The sequence below is a fragment of the Chinchilla lanigera genome, unplaced genomic scaffold, assembly GCF_000276665.1.
Source record: "Chinchilla lanigera isolate Chin_1 unplaced genomic scaffold, ChiLan1.0 scaffold00093, whole genome shotgun sequence".
Lineage (NCBI taxonomy): Eukaryota > Metazoa > Chordata > Mammalia > Rodentia > Chinchillidae > Chinchilla > Chinchilla lanigera.
In genome coordinates this window covers 1,445,267-1,462,254 of record NW_004955494.1, presented here as the reverse complement: position 1 = coordinate 1,462,254, position 16,988 = coordinate 1,445,267, and the positions used below count along the sequence as shown (strand labels likewise).

At 40.4% G+C, this 16,988-nt stretch overlaps 1 protein-coding gene across 1 annotated transcript in view; it reads left to right on the top strand.

Annotated features, from left to right (window-relative positions):
* The window catches only part of LOC102004723 (maltase-glucoamylase, intestinal), a gene marked incomplete in the record, with an annotated part of 238,387 nt that overhangs the window by 183,304 nt on the left and 38,095 nt on the right, over window positions 1-16,988 (top strand). Inside the window, 3 exon segments of the mRNA XM_013505005.1 lie at window positions 10,013-10,069; window positions 11,853-11,977; window positions 16,359-16,447. Of these exon segments, the coding sequence (XP_013360459.1) occupies window positions 10,013-10,069; window positions 11,853-11,977; window positions 16,359-16,447 (271 nt within the window).

The window sequence follows — 16,988 nt, the reverse complement described above, 5'->3', positions numbered from 1 at the left end:
TGGCTGCCCCCTTGTCCTTCCCTGCCTGTGGTTTTCCCACCTGACTTGTGCTTTGCTTTCAGGACCCAGCCATTTCTGGCAATGAGACGCAGCCCTACCCTGCCTTCACTCGGGGTGTGGCTGATGACGTCTTCATCAAGTATCCCAATGATGGAGGCATTGTGTGGGGAAAGGTATGATCAAGGGCTGATCCCCCAATTCCCGGCCTGGGGCAGTCTCTGAGATGTGGTAGTGTGTTTGTACATACTGTTTCTTGGTCCTTTGCATTTGGGATCTGAGGCTCATACTTTTCGTTTTTCAAACAAGTTTAGTTGATACAATTAACAATTTTGTAGAATCTACCTGACTCCAGATCAGGCATACAAGACAATGAAGGTCTTAGTAACCCTTGGACAATAGTTTCTGTTTTCTTGGAATATACCATACATGTGAAATTGCATGGTGCATTGCTATTGAAGGTTTATCTCTCCACAGGTCTGGCCTGATTTCCCTGATATTGTCATTGACCCCTCTCTCGACTGGGATAGTCAAGTGGAGGTAAGAGAGCCATTGTGGATGTTGGTGGAGGGGTTGCCAGGAAGGAGGAGCCATCCCCAGGTTACTGGAAATCCCCTGCCGTGGACATGGGCGTGGCAAGGGAGAAACACTCAGGAATTATGCCCAGGGCATCAGTCTTTGTGCTGGTTACATCACATACAGTAATGTTCCCTTACCAGTGGCAGTGAAAATAACTTAAATTTTTATCCATGGATTTAGGAGAGTCAATGTTAATTTCATCCCAAAAGCTGTCAGATTCCAAAGGCCCATGGAATAGTCACTGGGCACCACCTGTAAGGAGTGCTACTTCCCTCGCAGTTAGTGTCTTTGTTGTTGTTTCGGAGTTCTCTCTTAAGTACAGTTCCCAACCTTTGTCTTTAGCTAGTGAATCTTTTTCTCTGTACATATTTGTTCTTTTCTTTGTCTGTACCTTCATACATATAAATGCTGTCACCTAGCTTCATTGAAAGTGGAGTCTGTCCACTTTTATTTTACTCCTTAATTTCTGGGCTTTGATAGAAATTCTTCTCTCCTAGGAACAGATACTTGTTTCTAATAGATTCTTGTAGCCCATACCTCTGACCATTATAATTCTTTCCAGCATCATCAACCTTTTGTTACCTGAATAAATTCTTGGTTGCTTTTCAGTCAGGAAGTTTCAACCCTATTCTCTCCCAAGATAGGTACACAATGAATTGATGCAGGCTTGTTACCCACTGTTCTGGTAATACCTGTGAGCAGGGCTCCCTTACTTCTCAAGAGTAAGTATCTTGCCTTACCCTCTTTAGCTCTTCTTCTACAATGATTATTCTTTCTAGAAGAACTTGTGTAACCTATGGAACTGCCATAGAATTGCTTTTCAGTCCATCAAGAGGTCTTTTATTTCCAGTACTCCTGCAAGGGCTAAGGCGACAAATAATCTGGCCTATACATGGTCAGCAAGGTGGTAGAAATTGCACTGCATGGAAACTATCAGTTCAAGGATTAATAGATATATATCAGTGTTGTGGGAATAAAGCACAGCACTCGCAGCCTATGCTAGTATTATTCAAAGCCCAAAGCCAAGACCCCTTTTGAGAGCTCTTACCATAGTGTAAGATACTGTCTAATGGATGGAGGTGTAATTGATAGCCTTCCAATTGTAAGATAATTGTCAGGGCAAGTGATGGGTCTTGGATGGAAGAACAATATTAGACAGAACCTGCATAGTCTGGAGACCAATGGCCCAGGTGGGACAACTCTTGCAGAGCAGGGTGAAGAGGTGTCACTGTAGATCAGAGATGCACTGTTGCCTGTTGTTAGTCTCTGACTGCTTGGATCCTAGTTGGCATTTGTAGTACTCTAGGTGCAAAATAAGATACCCATACTGGGGAGCGGTCTGCCTGTCTTTTGAATATGCATGTCTTTTTCTTTGTCAATAGAGGCAGTAGAGGAAAGCTGGAGCTGGTTGGGGCAGGTTTCCAAAATTTGCAAGCATGTTTCAGGCTCAGTTGAATATTGTTTTCTTTTTGTAATCTTTCACAAGTATTTCTCTATGTATCTCTCTCTGTCTCTCTCATCTATCTTCTGATTAGAGTTTCAGGGAAATGATCTAGCTCCCTGTCCTTTCCATCAGTTCTTACAGGGGATCACTTGACTTTTGGTGGTTCAGGCAGGTCACACGGACACAACAGTGTGCCAAGAAAGACGTTCAGGGCCACAGGCTTTCTTACTGTGATATTCTTACGTTGACAGAGGAGCTGCTTGAGCCATCCTGTGGTTGGCTATTATTATATCAGACCTATAGCACATCAGCCAATAGAGTGAGTACTTACCCTAATTATGAGGGTATTTTGAAGCCTGTGGAACAGTGTTGATTATCACAGTGACTGGGAAATGCCATCTGTCATTTACTAGGTAGTGACCAGGGATGCCTATAGCTCTGACTGCAGAGTATTCATCACAAAGAATTCTGTTGCTCAAAGTGCCAATTTTGCTTTTGAGATAAAGACTTTATTTTGGGTCAAAGAATTTATTAATGTGACCCTAAGAGATTCATGGCAGGTGGAATAGTTATAATTATTTATATCAGTAAGACCCATTTTAAGGAGGCTGGTGAAGTTATGTTTACTGATGTCTGGCCTTCATGACAGTTATATAAAACAACCAAAAAAACAAAGGAATTCACAGAAAGGAAATTTCTGAGTTCAAAATTTGGAGCTTTAATTATGTAGTCCTGGATTGGGGAGAAGGAATTGCATTTTGATAGCATGCAGTGGATTAGGAGAAGTTTTCCTTGATCTGGTCATGCAGGTATGTGCATCCCTGGTTCATTATCAAAGTCCTTATGGCAGAGGCAATGAGGAAGGATTGAATAGTGACAGAATAGGGCGTAGCTCATGCTAAGAGGAATGGCAAGGCATTTTTTATTACTTTGATATGAATTATCAGAGTGGGACTTAGTGAGTTTGATAAACCATGGTTGATTCAATTTCCTCATTGTATCCTCTTAGTGATGCAATTGTGGCTCAGGGACAAGTGATAAAGGCTGTTCATCCTACTTCTCCATCCTCTACTAATCCCATTGTTTCTGATCTTGACTGAGCTGGAGCTGTCTGTAGTGAAACCTTCTTTTCTCCTACTTTTTTTTTTATTTCTTAACATGATGCTTTCAAAGATTTCCACTAATGTTGCACCTAACTCTCTGTAAGACATATCTATGCATATAGAACCATTTTGTATTTCCTTCTTCACATATTTTCTACATGTGCTTTCTACTTGATTTTTTTGTTGGTTCATCATATTGATGCTTTACTTTGTCAAAAGTGGTATAAGATAAAGGAAAGAAAGTAATACATATACAGCTGCACATTTTATGTAATTTGGAAACTGTAGGAGTATAGATGCATACCAGTCTAATATCATTAGAAGAAATTGTATCCCTTCTACTCAATTAGTGGATGTTTCATTCTAGCCTGGTATAGTACATCTCATGTCTACTGTTTCTCCTTATCATCTTTCTGCTTCTTGACTTGTCTTTGAGAAGAGTTTAGGGAAAATCACGACAGAAGTTGAGGCTGACAATCTTAAGCATCAGAGAATGAGTTCAGGTTGTTGTTGCCATTCATACTGATATGTAGAAGAAAACAGTCTGTGGATGTTTTGCAGACTCTAAGGTATATGATTTGTGCTTACCTCTCTTCATTGCACTCCAGAACACTCTGCTGGCTCTGTTCAGCCTGTCACTATCTACAACCAGGTAGTAAAGTCTTTGCATGAGTTAAGTTCTAAGTAAATGCTTGTTTGCTGTCTAATACATTCACTTGGCAGAAATGAGTTATCTTTTGTTTTTATAGCAATACCGAGCTTACGTGGCCTTCCCAGACTTTTTCCGTAACTCAACTGTCCTGTGGTGGAAGAGGGAAATTGAAGAGCTCTACAGCAACCCACGGAATCCAGAGCAGAGCTTGAAGTTTGACGGCATGTGGATTGTAAGTGTGTGCATATGTGTTCCTGTACAGATGGATAGGTATGTGTATCATTATCTGTCTTAGCTGGTAGATCTTTGACCTCTAGGTGAGAATAAGAGGAAATGCTTAGGATGTATCAGAAACACCTGGTCAATCAGGAAAGGAAAAGGCCTGATACCCCTCAAACCTTGTACCTTCCCCAGAGTTTCTGCTGTAAGTTCTCCTGGGCCACTACTAGGAAATTCTTGCAACTTTGCTTGCCCTAAGGCAGAATTTTTTAACCCTCTGTCCAATCACCATGCAGGGATTGAGTTTTCAAGCAGTTCTACCAGGATTGGGGAGCCTCCCTGGGAAAGCATCTTTAGAGATTCCTGGATTTTAAATAATTTATTCACTACTCCCTTGTCTCTGAGTGGATATAAATATCTTTAAAAAGAACTATGCCTGCTTGTTTTGTAGGATATGAATGAACCTTCGAGCTTTGTGAACGGAGCTGTCCCATCAGGCTGCACAGATGGAACTCTGAACCGTCCTCCCTACATGCCATGTAAGGACCCTCAGCCTCCTGCAGCTTTGGATCACTGAAGAGAAGTAGAATGAGCCCTGGAAGAGCCCAGCATCTAGGGATTTACCCTGACCACTCAGGACATGCCGGCATTGGTGCGGTGGCTTACTGGGACCCAGAGACAAAAATAATTTTAAACACTTTGGTCAACCTGGTGTGTGAAAATTACTAGGCCAGTGGCATTGATGTTGAACACCTTGATGCAGGCACCACTGCAACTCCGATATTATTCTGCCTCCAACAAGCAGGGGATGGAGCAATAAGAAATCAAGCGAATCTTATGATTCACAGTTCAGTTCATTACAGAGGGAAAGAAGAAGGACTGAATGCAACAGGGCTGTTTTTCTGAAGTATTTTCCTCTCATTTTTAAAGTGAAATTAGGCTAGAAAACTTTTAACCACAGTAATGTCTCCAAGGAAGCCCCAATATAGATTACAAAGTTGTCTGTGGAGCTCTCTTTGTTTGGTGAACAAGTAGCTCAATACGTTCTACTTTCAACAAGCAACTCTTGTTTTCTCTCATCTGTGAGACAGATTCATTCATATCTGTTTTTAGTGTTAATATACCTTGAATAATTTGTTTTGCCACCAAGTGGCATAAATTTTGACATCCTCTTCTATTGCAGGCCACAGAGTCCCTGGACTTTGAAGTTGCAGTTATATGTTAATCCCTAGAAATTATACTTTCTATAAATTTTGTGACTTTCCATAGATTAGGTAAAGTTTAGAAATTGAAGGAATAAGTAAGATTCAAAATGTACAATCAGTATTGTGAAAGGAAATGAAACTGCTCAAAAGGAAAGAGAAACTGAGATGGGAGAAAAGAGAAAAGGAGGAAGGAAAAAGAAAAAGTTTATATATATACACAAAAGATAGCTGAGGTAATTATACTACTAATTTTATTAGTTCATTGAAAGGCGTGGTTTGTGCTTATAGTGTTTGATCAACTTTGCATTCCTGTATCTAGTAATCTGAGCAACTATTTCAAAGATAACAATATGCACTATAATAACCATTGTTAATTTCCTATTATCTTGTTTTGAAATTCTGTATCATTTTTTTTATTTTTTTTCTCTTCAAAATAAAAAAAAAATCTCAGCTTTCTATACATTAGGATACTGGTAACCTTTTTATTTTTTTATTTTTAAATTTTTTTTATTTTAAAGAATAAAAGAAGGATAACATAATAATAGGGGGGACTTAGCAAATTACAGACAAAATGGTAGGAAATTATCAATGGTTATCGTTTTACATATTATTATCTATGAAATAGTTTCTCAGGAAAACAAATAGACAAATAATAGTGAGTTAGAGATAAAAGAGGTAGGAGATTATCAAGAGTTGTTGTGCTATACTTTGGTATCTTCAAAGTGGCTTCTAAAAAAAATAAATAGAGCTATACATGAGTGACCTATTGAAAAATCATTAACTATTCTCAATGGTTGTAGGAAACACATAATAATAAACATACATCCATTTATGAAATAGGATAGAAACATTACAAACTTTACACAGTTATGGATAGATTAGTAGGAAAATATCAATGGCTGCTGTAATACGTGGTGGTATCTTCAAAGTGGTTTCTCAGGAAGACAGAGATATGCAGGAAGGATCTAATAAGTAGTTACAGCCTAAGGGTTGTCAAAAATAGCATATTACCTCCTCACTGATACTGGTAACCTTATGTTTCTCATAGAATTATATGAAATAATTTTTTGGTTAATAGATCATATCATCCTCAATTATGCAGTGTATTGGAATCCTGAGTTTTCACAGAAACTTCTACTTTGTCTAGTGCCCTTGATGTTGAATAGTCTGGATGAAGCCATTTTAGCGTAGAACCTGCCATTTTATCACGTAGCGAACCATTGTTATCTTGCTTTTGGGATGCAGGAAAGGGAACTGTGCTGAATTCCAGTTAGTGTATAGATGCAGAATTTAGTCCTTTAAAGAGATTTTCTGGTTGTTACATTACTAAATCTTTCCCCTCAGATTTGGAGGCCAGAGACAGGGGCCTAAGCAGCAAAACCCTGTGCATGGAGAGTGAGCAGATCCTTCCCGATGGCTCCAAAGTGCGTCACTATGACGTGCACAGCCTGTATGGATGGTCCCAGACCAGGCCCACCTATGAGTGAGTTGTTCTCTGCCTTCTCTAGTTGATAGAATCTTTTGGGCCAGCCAGGGATGGGTATAGATTCTGTACTGTTTCTTTCACTTGTCATTCTAATGGTTAGGAGGAGTTCAATTATAAGATACAGGAAATCTTAATCATACAGACAGGCCCTATATGGCTGATAGGAACTGATAGGACTGATTTAAATAAGGAAATGGTCCCATGATAGAGATGCTAGTAATCCAGATGGGGACACACACAGAGGGACAGGAGTGATTACTACTCAATGCAGCCAGTCCAATGATAGGTTTAGTTAGAAGACTCAAAAGTAATGTGGATGGTAAGTGCCTCTCTGTTATCTCAAAAAGGAGAAGTCTCTACTGTTATTCTCCCACCATTCTTATAGAATAGTCCATGAATCTTCTGTTTCCCTAGCATTTTCTAATTTGTGAGGTCAATGAATAATAAATAGTATCTTCAGTAAAATTGTAAAGAGGAAATTGCCTCTTTCTGCCTCAAGGATACAACCAAATCCTGAGTAAATAAGTAGCAGATTTAGTGTTTGCTTATAATTTCAGGCTAAGCCAGTGTTTTACCGTCTAGTGAGCTCTTTGTGAAACACTGAAAAGATCAGCTGCTGTTATCTCCATCAGTCTGCACAACCCTAAGTTCCAGATGTTCATACTCTTGACCGGTCACTTAGCAACACTTCATCACATGCCCCAGGCACACGGGTTTTATAGGGTAGAGCCCTGTTGCCTTTCTTCTCCCAGTTTGGCATCATTTCATCTCCTTATTCTCCTCCAACCAGAGCTGTGCAGGAGGTGACAGGACAGCGAGGAATCGTCATCACCCGCTCCACATTCCCCTCTTCTGGCCGCTGGGCAGGACACTGGCTGGGGGACAACACAGCTGCATGGGACCAGCTGAGGAAATCTATCATTGGTACATAGGCCTGTTTCCAGGACTTGGTAGGAGGGAGGGAGGCGACATCCTCAGTGAGGGAGGAGGAGCAGGCAGGTCCTGATGCCTGCCTGACACAGATGTGGTTCTCATTGCAGGCATGATGGAGTTCAGCCTCTTCGGCATATCCTATGTAAGTGGCCTTCAGATTCTTCCTGACTGCTTACAGGATGGTGGCACCTTCCAGAAATGACCAAAGGCCTGTTTTGTTCTGTCTTGTTTCAGACAGGGGCAGATATCTGTGGGTTCTTTCAAGATGCTGAGTATGAGATGTGTGCTCGCTGGATGCAGCTGGGGGCCTTTTACCCTTTCTCCAGGAACCACAACACCATTGGCACCAGGGTAGGACCTCAGCTCCTGCTGCTTGTTCTTTTGTTTATTTTTTCCTTTTTTTTCTAACTTAAATTGCACAATCGTTTTCAAGCTAAGCTCATGCCAATTGTCTCCCTTTGAAATCGCCAATATTGTGAAAACTTCCTCTCAATGAGCCACATTATTCAGTATTGTTTAAATGTTTTTTTGGTTCAGAAAAATTCTTCCTAATGTATCTCATGAAGAATGTCTGATGGGCAAGTTTTATTTGCTCTCTGGGAGATGGCTAGTGATCCTTTCCAGTTTATTAAGAACCCTCTTGGAGTTTCACCTCTAGTTGTATTTAGTTTAGCTGTGTGTGAGCCTTGTGCAAAAGCATTCAATGGCTCTCTGAACTTTCCCAGTTTCCCACTCATGGACTCAGAATACTCCTTTTCCTCCTTTAGAGACAAGACCCTGTGTCGTGGGATGCTAACTTTGTGAATATTTCCAAAAGTGTGTTGGAGACCAGATACACCCTGCTGCCATATCTGTATACCTTGATGTACAAGGCCCACACAGCGGGCATCACTGTCGTGAGGCCTCTTCTCCAAGAGTGAGTGTCTAGCTGGGATCCTCCCCACTCATGGATAATGCATTTCTTTTTGAAATGTGGTTCTGGATACACAGAGTTTCTCCAAAGTGAAGACATGGTTTCTTTTTGTCATAAGGTCATGAGAGAAAGATGATGCTTTGTCCTTGTATAGGTCAATGTAGAAAAGGTATTTATCAAGTGAAAAATGTTCCCCAGGGATACAACATAACACAGCACAATGTCTCTGTCATTTGCCAGTTTGAAGATTTCCCTCCATCTTTTACCAGTTGGGTTCCATAGGCCTGTGCCTTAATGAGTTCAGTGAGCCAAAGGGGAAGTTACTTCGGTGAAGATGTAAGGGATGAGGGCCAACCTGGTGTGTAGCTTGAGCCATGGTGAGCAAATATATATCTGCCTTCAGAGCAGCTGGACCTGTGCAGAGTGGGCCACATGTTCTTGGTGACACTAGGAAGTGAGGATAGCAGTGGATTCAGCTAAAGCTCTCTCTGAGATTTGAACATGGAGTATTTCCTCAGGCCTTGGGCTCTGATTGTGACCAGTTCATTTTCCTTGCAGGTTTGTGTCAGACCGGGTGACGTGGGATGTAGACAGTCAGTTCCTGGTGGGCCCTGCCTTGCTGGTCAGCCCTGTCCTGGAGGCTGTGAGTGTGGAGGGCTGTGCTGGTGGGTGGAGGGTCCCGGCTCCCAGGCTGAGTGACTAGGAGAAGGAGAAGCAGGCAGGTGCATGACCCATCCTGAGTCATGCTCTCTTATTCTCCTTTTGTGTCTTCCTCTCCTGAGTAGAAGTGTATGGCTTAAGTGTTCTGGTATCAGCCTGCACTTCTTTCAATTCAGCCTAACAATCCTGGGTAGGACAGTCAGAAAAACAAACAAATGAACACCTCCAGAATAGCCTCATGATCCCTTTGAGAGGATAACATTTCTCCATTAAGTAAAATTTTGAGTAGAGAATTGGGTGGGTCAAGAATATATATAGAGTTTCTTACAATATTGTGTCACCATGAAACCCACACTTTGCAGGAGAACTACCCCCAGCCATGTATGTTGTTCTATTGCTGCTGGGGAGCCCTCCCTCCACAGCTGGCTGCAACAGCCATTTTACCACTTCTCTCTGAATCTCTGACATCTGCATATGATGCCATCTAATGATACCCTCGTATTGTACCTACATGTTCTGCTCCAGACCAACCTCAGGAGTTTCTCTTTTTACATAGGGTTTGGGCTAAATGTACAGTGCTGATATTTTCCTCTGAAGTTCTGGAATACAAAGAGCTTTGTTAGAGTCATTTGGTTTGTAAGCCAAGTTGCTCTGTGTGAGAAGGAGGAAGTTAAGTAGTGCTTCCTCAGCTTGGTCATTTCCATACCTAGAAGAAGTGGATCTCTTTCAACCAACATTGTTTGGAACCCTTTGTGTTCAGGCTAATTTTTTGTACTGAAACACATTGCTCACTGGCAGAACTTATTTGTGTTTAATTGCAGAATGCCAGAAATGTCACCACATATTTCCCTGCAGCCCGCTGGTATGATTACTACTCAGTAAGTTTTGTTTCTCTTTATACACGTGGGAAAATAGTAAAGACAGGGGCTTTAGATAGACAGTCCTAATCCAGTGGCTCCGGATCTACCTCCTGTGTGGTCTCGCACAAATCACTTTAAACCTAATAACCTCAGTTTACCTACCTGTAAATGGAATATGACCACCCATTCACAGAAGTGTCGCAAAATAAACTTAAAGTTTGTCTGTGAGGGCCTGGGTTGTCCTGAGTGTTCTGTGCATAGGAGTCTTTGTCTTTCCTTATAACATCACCATTCACAATGGTGTATAACCACCAACTAGGGAACTCTTAAAATTGTGGTATGAGCTATAGTTTATATTTTTTTCTTTCAAAGTAAGTTCCCAAGTACACAGTTTCCTTTGTTCTTATTAAATATGTTTTTCTATAACATAAATGTTTAAAGAGGAGGTGTCCTAAATAACATCCTAAGATCAGGAATGCATGAGGCAATGTAGAGAAGGCACTCAGATGTGTGGGGACTGACCTTTGCAATCTACGCAGTGCACATGCATTTCCCCATGAGGAGCCCACAGAAGCTGTGTTGTTTAGGTTCTGGTCTGGTGTGAGGCCCATAGGCCACTTTGATCACAGGTTCTTTGGTGGAGCTTTTTGAAAGTCTCTGGTGACACAAGAAGGAGTCAGAGTGTGACTCTTGCTGAAGGAAACAGGGATGTGCTTATCCTCTGTGTGTCCTCCTCTTCTGACTTGCTGAGTAGTCAAAGTTAGAGTACTTGATATTGAGCAGCAAGAGAAGAACAGAGCATCTGCAGCCCCAGTGTTCCAAACTTTAGCATCAGGATTGTATGAATACTGTGCAAAAAGAGTGGAAGTGGCTTTCTTCCTCTTCTCTGTCCTGTGGAGCCCTGGTTATGTTTGTCACTAATTCTTTGTAGCTAGGCTAAGTTTTTCCTTAGGCTGATTATATGTTTGTGCTTCTACTCAGGGCTCTCTGGGGACAGAGAAACCTACTTCCTTTAAGTGAGCTTAGCCTTAGCCTTGAGAACATTTGGCAATGTGTGGAGCTAATTTGGTAGTAACATTGGTGCAGGGGTATATAGACTTTTGCTGATGTCTAGTATATTAACACTGACAATGCTGCTAAACATGAAAAATCATAGAAAGTTCTCAAAGCAAAGACTTTTCTAGCCCAATATTTCAGCAGTGTTGACAGAGAAACTGTTATATTTGGGAAAATGTAGAAGGATGGTCCCTTAGAATTTGAGGTTTATGATTCTGGATAGAGAGCACTAATCATACAGGGAGCAAGGTAAAGATGTCAAATATGAAGGCAGATGCATTAAGTTAATGATAAGGTTGTGTAAAGTCAAGTGCTGTTTATCTTTTCTGAAATTGGAGTTGTTAGGCAGTTATGGTGATCGTGGGGCAATAAGGGTGTTTGAGATTCAGTAGATCATGGTGAAAGAAAAGATTTAGAAATGCCATAGTGAAGAGTTTTTTTTAGGTGCCAATAAAGTTCAACAAAGAGATTGTCTATCCTCTTCTACCAGTCTTCTTTGTTCAAAGACCATGTGCAGCTTGTACTAGAGAAAGCGCCAAAAGGCATGATTCCCTTAGCAGACATTACAGAATTAAACGCAGATGTGACAGCAGCAGAGTGAATGCAGGAAGTGTCCTAATAGGCATGTGCTGAGTGGCGGTGAATGGGCAGCAAGTTCATAGAGGTAGATGAGATGTCTGCCAGATGCACTGGTGGGGGAAGTGTGTGTCCTGTCCCTCATCCTCTCCTTTCCTTCTTCCCACAGGGTGTTGACGTTAATGCAAGGGGGCAGTGGAAGGACTTGCCAGCCCCTCTGGACCACATTAATCTTCATGTACGTGGGGGCTACATCCTGCCCTTGCAGGAGCCTGCGCAGAACACTAACCTAAGGTGAATGATGGACCAGGGCTCTGCTTTGCATACTGGTCTGCTCAGTAGTTCATAATGAATGCCGCCAATCCCTGAAGCATCATTCTCAAATCTAATTCAATATTCTAAAAATTTGGTTTTTGTCTTTTTAAAATTGGTTTTCTTTTTCACTGTTTTCAAAGCTGTTTTTTTCCTTATTTTGTCTGCTGAAGAGAGAATGTTAAATGCCATACAAGCCCTATGAAGGCTTCTGGGTGACATGTGTGTGTGTGCTTGTTGGGGGGTGTCATCAAATTCTTTCCTGCATATGCCTTGGTGTCCTCTGAAGAATCTATTGACCTAGAGCTGCACCCAGGTCAGTCTTTAGAGACATTCATCTTCATCTGAAGTCCTCCCAGTTTCACAAAAATACACTGACAGCTCAAGGAGTAAGTCTTCGTTTTCCCAGAAATGTTGCCATTTTAGCACTGACATGCTTGTATCTTGAGAAAACTCTCACTTCTAGGCACAGAGGGTCAGCTGGTCTCTCTCTCTGCTTTGATCATATCATGCAGCCATGGTTTTCCTCTCTTGCTTCTCTTATTCTCCTTTCTAGAGAGTCAGGATCCACTGTCCATCCTTCCAGAATTTCACATCACATTCCCTTTTTCACACTAATGTATTTCTTTTCGTGATTCAAAAGTGGGTTCATAAATTTCCCTCCTTTTGGAAGTCTCAATCTTCCTCATGTTGCTGATATTTCATTTGTACTTTTTGATTCCTGAATTTTAGACTCAATCTTTATGAAAGATTTACATATTTAAATATTTGTGATTGAAACTATAGTTCCTTTGTTTTTTCACACACTGAGTGTTTTTGGGAATTTCATAATTTGTCTTTTTACTTTGAACTTCCTTTATTAAGTTCTCAAATGATAGACTTTTTATGTAATTATGTCTAAATCCAAAACAATTACTTTCTTTTTCTCTAGTTGTCCCATTTAGACTGTTTTTCCCACTGAAACAGAATTTATTGTAGCAAAATGAAAATCTTCACTATTGTTCTGCCTGAAGTGTGGACTTCTTGACTCTGAGGGTGTTCAAGGCCAACCAAAGCAGGTTCCAAGTTGACCTTAGCACAACTGCATGTCCTTGAATACCTTAATCTGCATATTGACCAACCATGCCAAAACATGCTGGTTTCCGAACCAACTCACTGATCTTATTGTGTTTGTGTCTTGCATATATTATCCTTTTCAACAGGCCTAGTGCCCTCAGCATTTTGGGAAAGCCCTTTGCCACTGATACACAGTTCAGCATTGTGCATACTGAATGATGCAAGTGAAGCTCAGGTTTCCTCTGCATTAAACATTCTGAAATTTTTCCAACGGAGGGAGTTCTGCCACTTCAGATGTTCTGGTCATCTAAGATTATGTTTACTTTGTTAAAGCAATTTCATCTGGTATATTTCTATGTGAGTCTTTGGGACCTCATCTAGAGAATTAGTTGGAGATACTTAAATCCAATAGAAAAAGATTATTCTTATACTCCAGTACAAGAGAAGCCTCTTAAATAGTTGGGATGGAAGTTTTTGCAGCTTCCTTCAAGTGAAATGTTGGATTCCCCTTCTTCTCCCCTCCTTCAGCCAGAGGTGCAGCCTGTTACCTCTGTTATCACATGCCACAGAGGGGAGAGAACAGTGCCTGTGAGGTGACTTCTCATGCTTCTTCTGTGTGCAAGTGTTATTAGCATCTTAAGTCTCCACCGTAGGAGGTGTATTTTACTATGAAAAAAGCAAGGATTGTTTCAGGTCTAGTGTCTCTGTGACCCCATGCTATTGCTTAGGAAGAATTTCAAGCTCACCTTTTTTGTTGTTGTTTGTTTTTTTGTTTTTGAACAGAAGGAGTTGAAAGCTTTAAAATGTCACTTTTCACTTTCAGGAAACTGTTTATTGCCACAACTATATTCTAACAGTGTGAGTCAGGGCTCCTGCTCCTCTCAGACCCTGTGCCTTATATTTCAAGCCCCTCTGCCCCTGTGTCCTTTCAGTCCCGGTTATTTCATGCTCTTTGTTGAAAATTCTACTCTCTGAAGTCCTTGCAAGAATATAAATGTACAGTTGGTTATTTTGACTGACTTTCATGGTGACTTGTTGCTTGTGTGTTTAGTGATATTTTGCTTTTCAAATGTAGTGATCATATGGACCCGGAGGTGGGTCTCCTTCCTCCAGAGGTGATTTGCCTTCCTTTGGTTGCAAGCCAGTGGGACTGCTGCCAACTTAGTATCATATGAGCTTCCCCACTGAGCCTGGCTTCACATGGGAATTGGAGTTTCAGGTTCTCTATCTTGGATTATCAGATGTAGTGGCCCAGTTTTGGCCTTCTCAGACATTTGACCCCTGGGAAATTCCAGGTTTTGCTCTCAGTGCTCCCTTGTAGTTTGAGAGCAGTGTTTTGCTTTCCTGTTGTCAGGGTAACTCTGTTGGATATATCCTTTATTTACTTGAAAGCCCAACAATTACCTTAAAAGGAAATGTCTTATAATGTATCTAGAATCAAATAATATATCACTGGGTGTGTCCTCTAGAGTGAAAAGTCTACTCTATTTCTGGAAGTGTTATTCCAGTCTCCTGTAGAATCTTAGTTTTATTTCACTTTAAATGTTTTGCTTTGATTATTTGATAAATGTGTCTAATTTTTCTTAAACTATTGAAGGTTAAAGAAGTCAGGAGTTACAATTCATTCATCTTTGTATCTTCTGAACTTTGCATCAATGACAACTCAAAAAATGTAATGTGTAAAAAACTTTCCAATAAAATGAGATCCCAGTTTTTGATTCTTTGAAGTATTTCTCCTGAAGTTTGGTTTTGGTTCATAAACTCTCTGCCTACACCTATGTCTTCAAGATTTTTACCTACTTTCTCTTCCAGTAATTTTAGTATTTCTGTTTTAATATTTAGATCTTTGATCCATTTTGACTTTAATTTAGTGCATGGTGAAAGACATGGGTCTAGTTTTAGTCTTCAGCATGTGGAAAGCCAGTTTTTCCAGCACCATTTATTAAAGAGGCTATCTTCCTTCCATTGAACATATTTGGCCCCATTGTCAAAGATAAGGTGACTGAGTGTTTGTAGTTGTATCTGTGTCTTCTATTTTGTTCCATTGATCTTTAGGTCTGTTTTTGTGGCAGTACCATGCTGATTTTGTCATAGTAGCTTTGTAGTAGAATTTTAAATCAGGAATTGTGATGCCTCTTGCCTTTCCTTTGTTTCCCAAGATTGCTTTTGGTATTCTAGGCCTCTTCTGGTTCCAGATAAATTTTAGGAATGTTTTCTCTAGATCTGTGAGGTATACTAATGGTATTTTAATTGGGATTGCATGGAATCTGTACAACAATTTTGGGGGTGTGACCATTTTTACAATGTTGGTTCTTCCTATGCATGAGCAAGGAATATCTTTCCATTTTCTGATATCTTCTCAATCTTTTTCCCAAGCACCATAATTTTCACTGTATAGATCTTTTACTGCTTTTGTGAGATTGATTCCTAGGTATTTCATCTTTTAAGATGCTAATGTTTTGTTTATGTTTGCAATGTTGATATGATGCTGTTGTTCTTTTCTTCTTTCACTACTCTCTTTAAAATTAAAAAAAATAAATGTAATGTGAATCAGAGTAGACTATTTTATTGATAACATGATGTGGATGGGGAAGTTTGAACTGTGAATACATACAGTAGGAAACTTGAACCAGGGAGGGCACAGGAGGAGCAAGAGCCATATGAGGAGTGCTGTCCAGAGGAGTAGCCAAATGAGCAGATCCCTAATGAAACAACTTTCTTTCCCTTTTACCTGCATCCAATTTCTCAGCTTTTTGAGTAGTGTTTTATATTTCCCATGGTACCTTATAAAGCAGGCAATTATGATGTTTTATTTTTGTCTTAAATCAACTTAGTAATATGTACCCAAATGAAGATGTTGCCACTGTACAGTTAGGGCTTACTGTAGGTTGTTGCTGTCTGAGTAAACATAGTGCTCAGGCAGGGAAAGTGGCTCTGCTTGATGGCAGCTGTCATGTGGGGATCATTGCTACTATGACCTGGCTGCACCAGTACTGTCTACTCTTTCTTTCCCACCAAGTTGCCTGTATTGTAAATAATAGTTGCAGTTGCAGTTTTAATATAGTGATTGCAGTAGTACTTGTGTTTGAATTATAGGCTTCTATCTGGATGTTTGTTGCAGTGTTTGGGGGATTTCTCTCCTCTGTGACATTAGTGAAAAGGAAGCCTGTGCAAACTTCCTTTTGTGCCTGAAAGAAAGCGGATCCACCTGGTGCTAGTGCGTTATCTCATTTGCAATTGATGGAAACATGTGGCAAAGCTCTGGGAGGCCTAAGTCTGTCTCTTGCATGTATTTCATTTCTCGCAGTCGGAAGAATCCTCTTGGTCTCCTCATTGCCCTGGATGAGAACAAAGAAGCAAGAGGGGAGCTCTTCTGGGATGATGGTGAATCAAATGGTGAGTATGGTTCAAGAATATTTCTGTTTTCAAACCTTAATCCATGACTTACTGCACTTTGTTCCTGCTAGCCACCTACGTGTGGGAGAATTCTCTCTATTCCCATCAGTAAAAGTCAGCTGAGTGAAGAGTTTCCTTTGGTTTGTGTATTCAAGGCCAGAAATAGATACACCACAAATGTAAGGCAAACCCATTTCTATGTCTCAGATTTCTTCTGCAGGCCACTGAATAATAATAGACTTTCATTTATTATTAGTGGGCACCTGAAAGACAAGACTTGTAATTCATTTATAACCTAAGGAGTTTCCCTAAAAGTGCATGGGAACTAATGTTGAAGCAGGAAAAAAGCCATCTCAGTTAGGCAGTAAGAACATAGTTTCCTAAGGCATGTACTGCCTGATTTGTGCACATTTATCTGGACCCAGTATACTAACAGTTCTTGTGTCTTTAGCTTAGTAAATAGGTTGCCATAATGCATCTAACTTGCAAGCACTTGGAAGGAAATATTTTTTTTTTTATATATATATTTTTTTTATTTTAA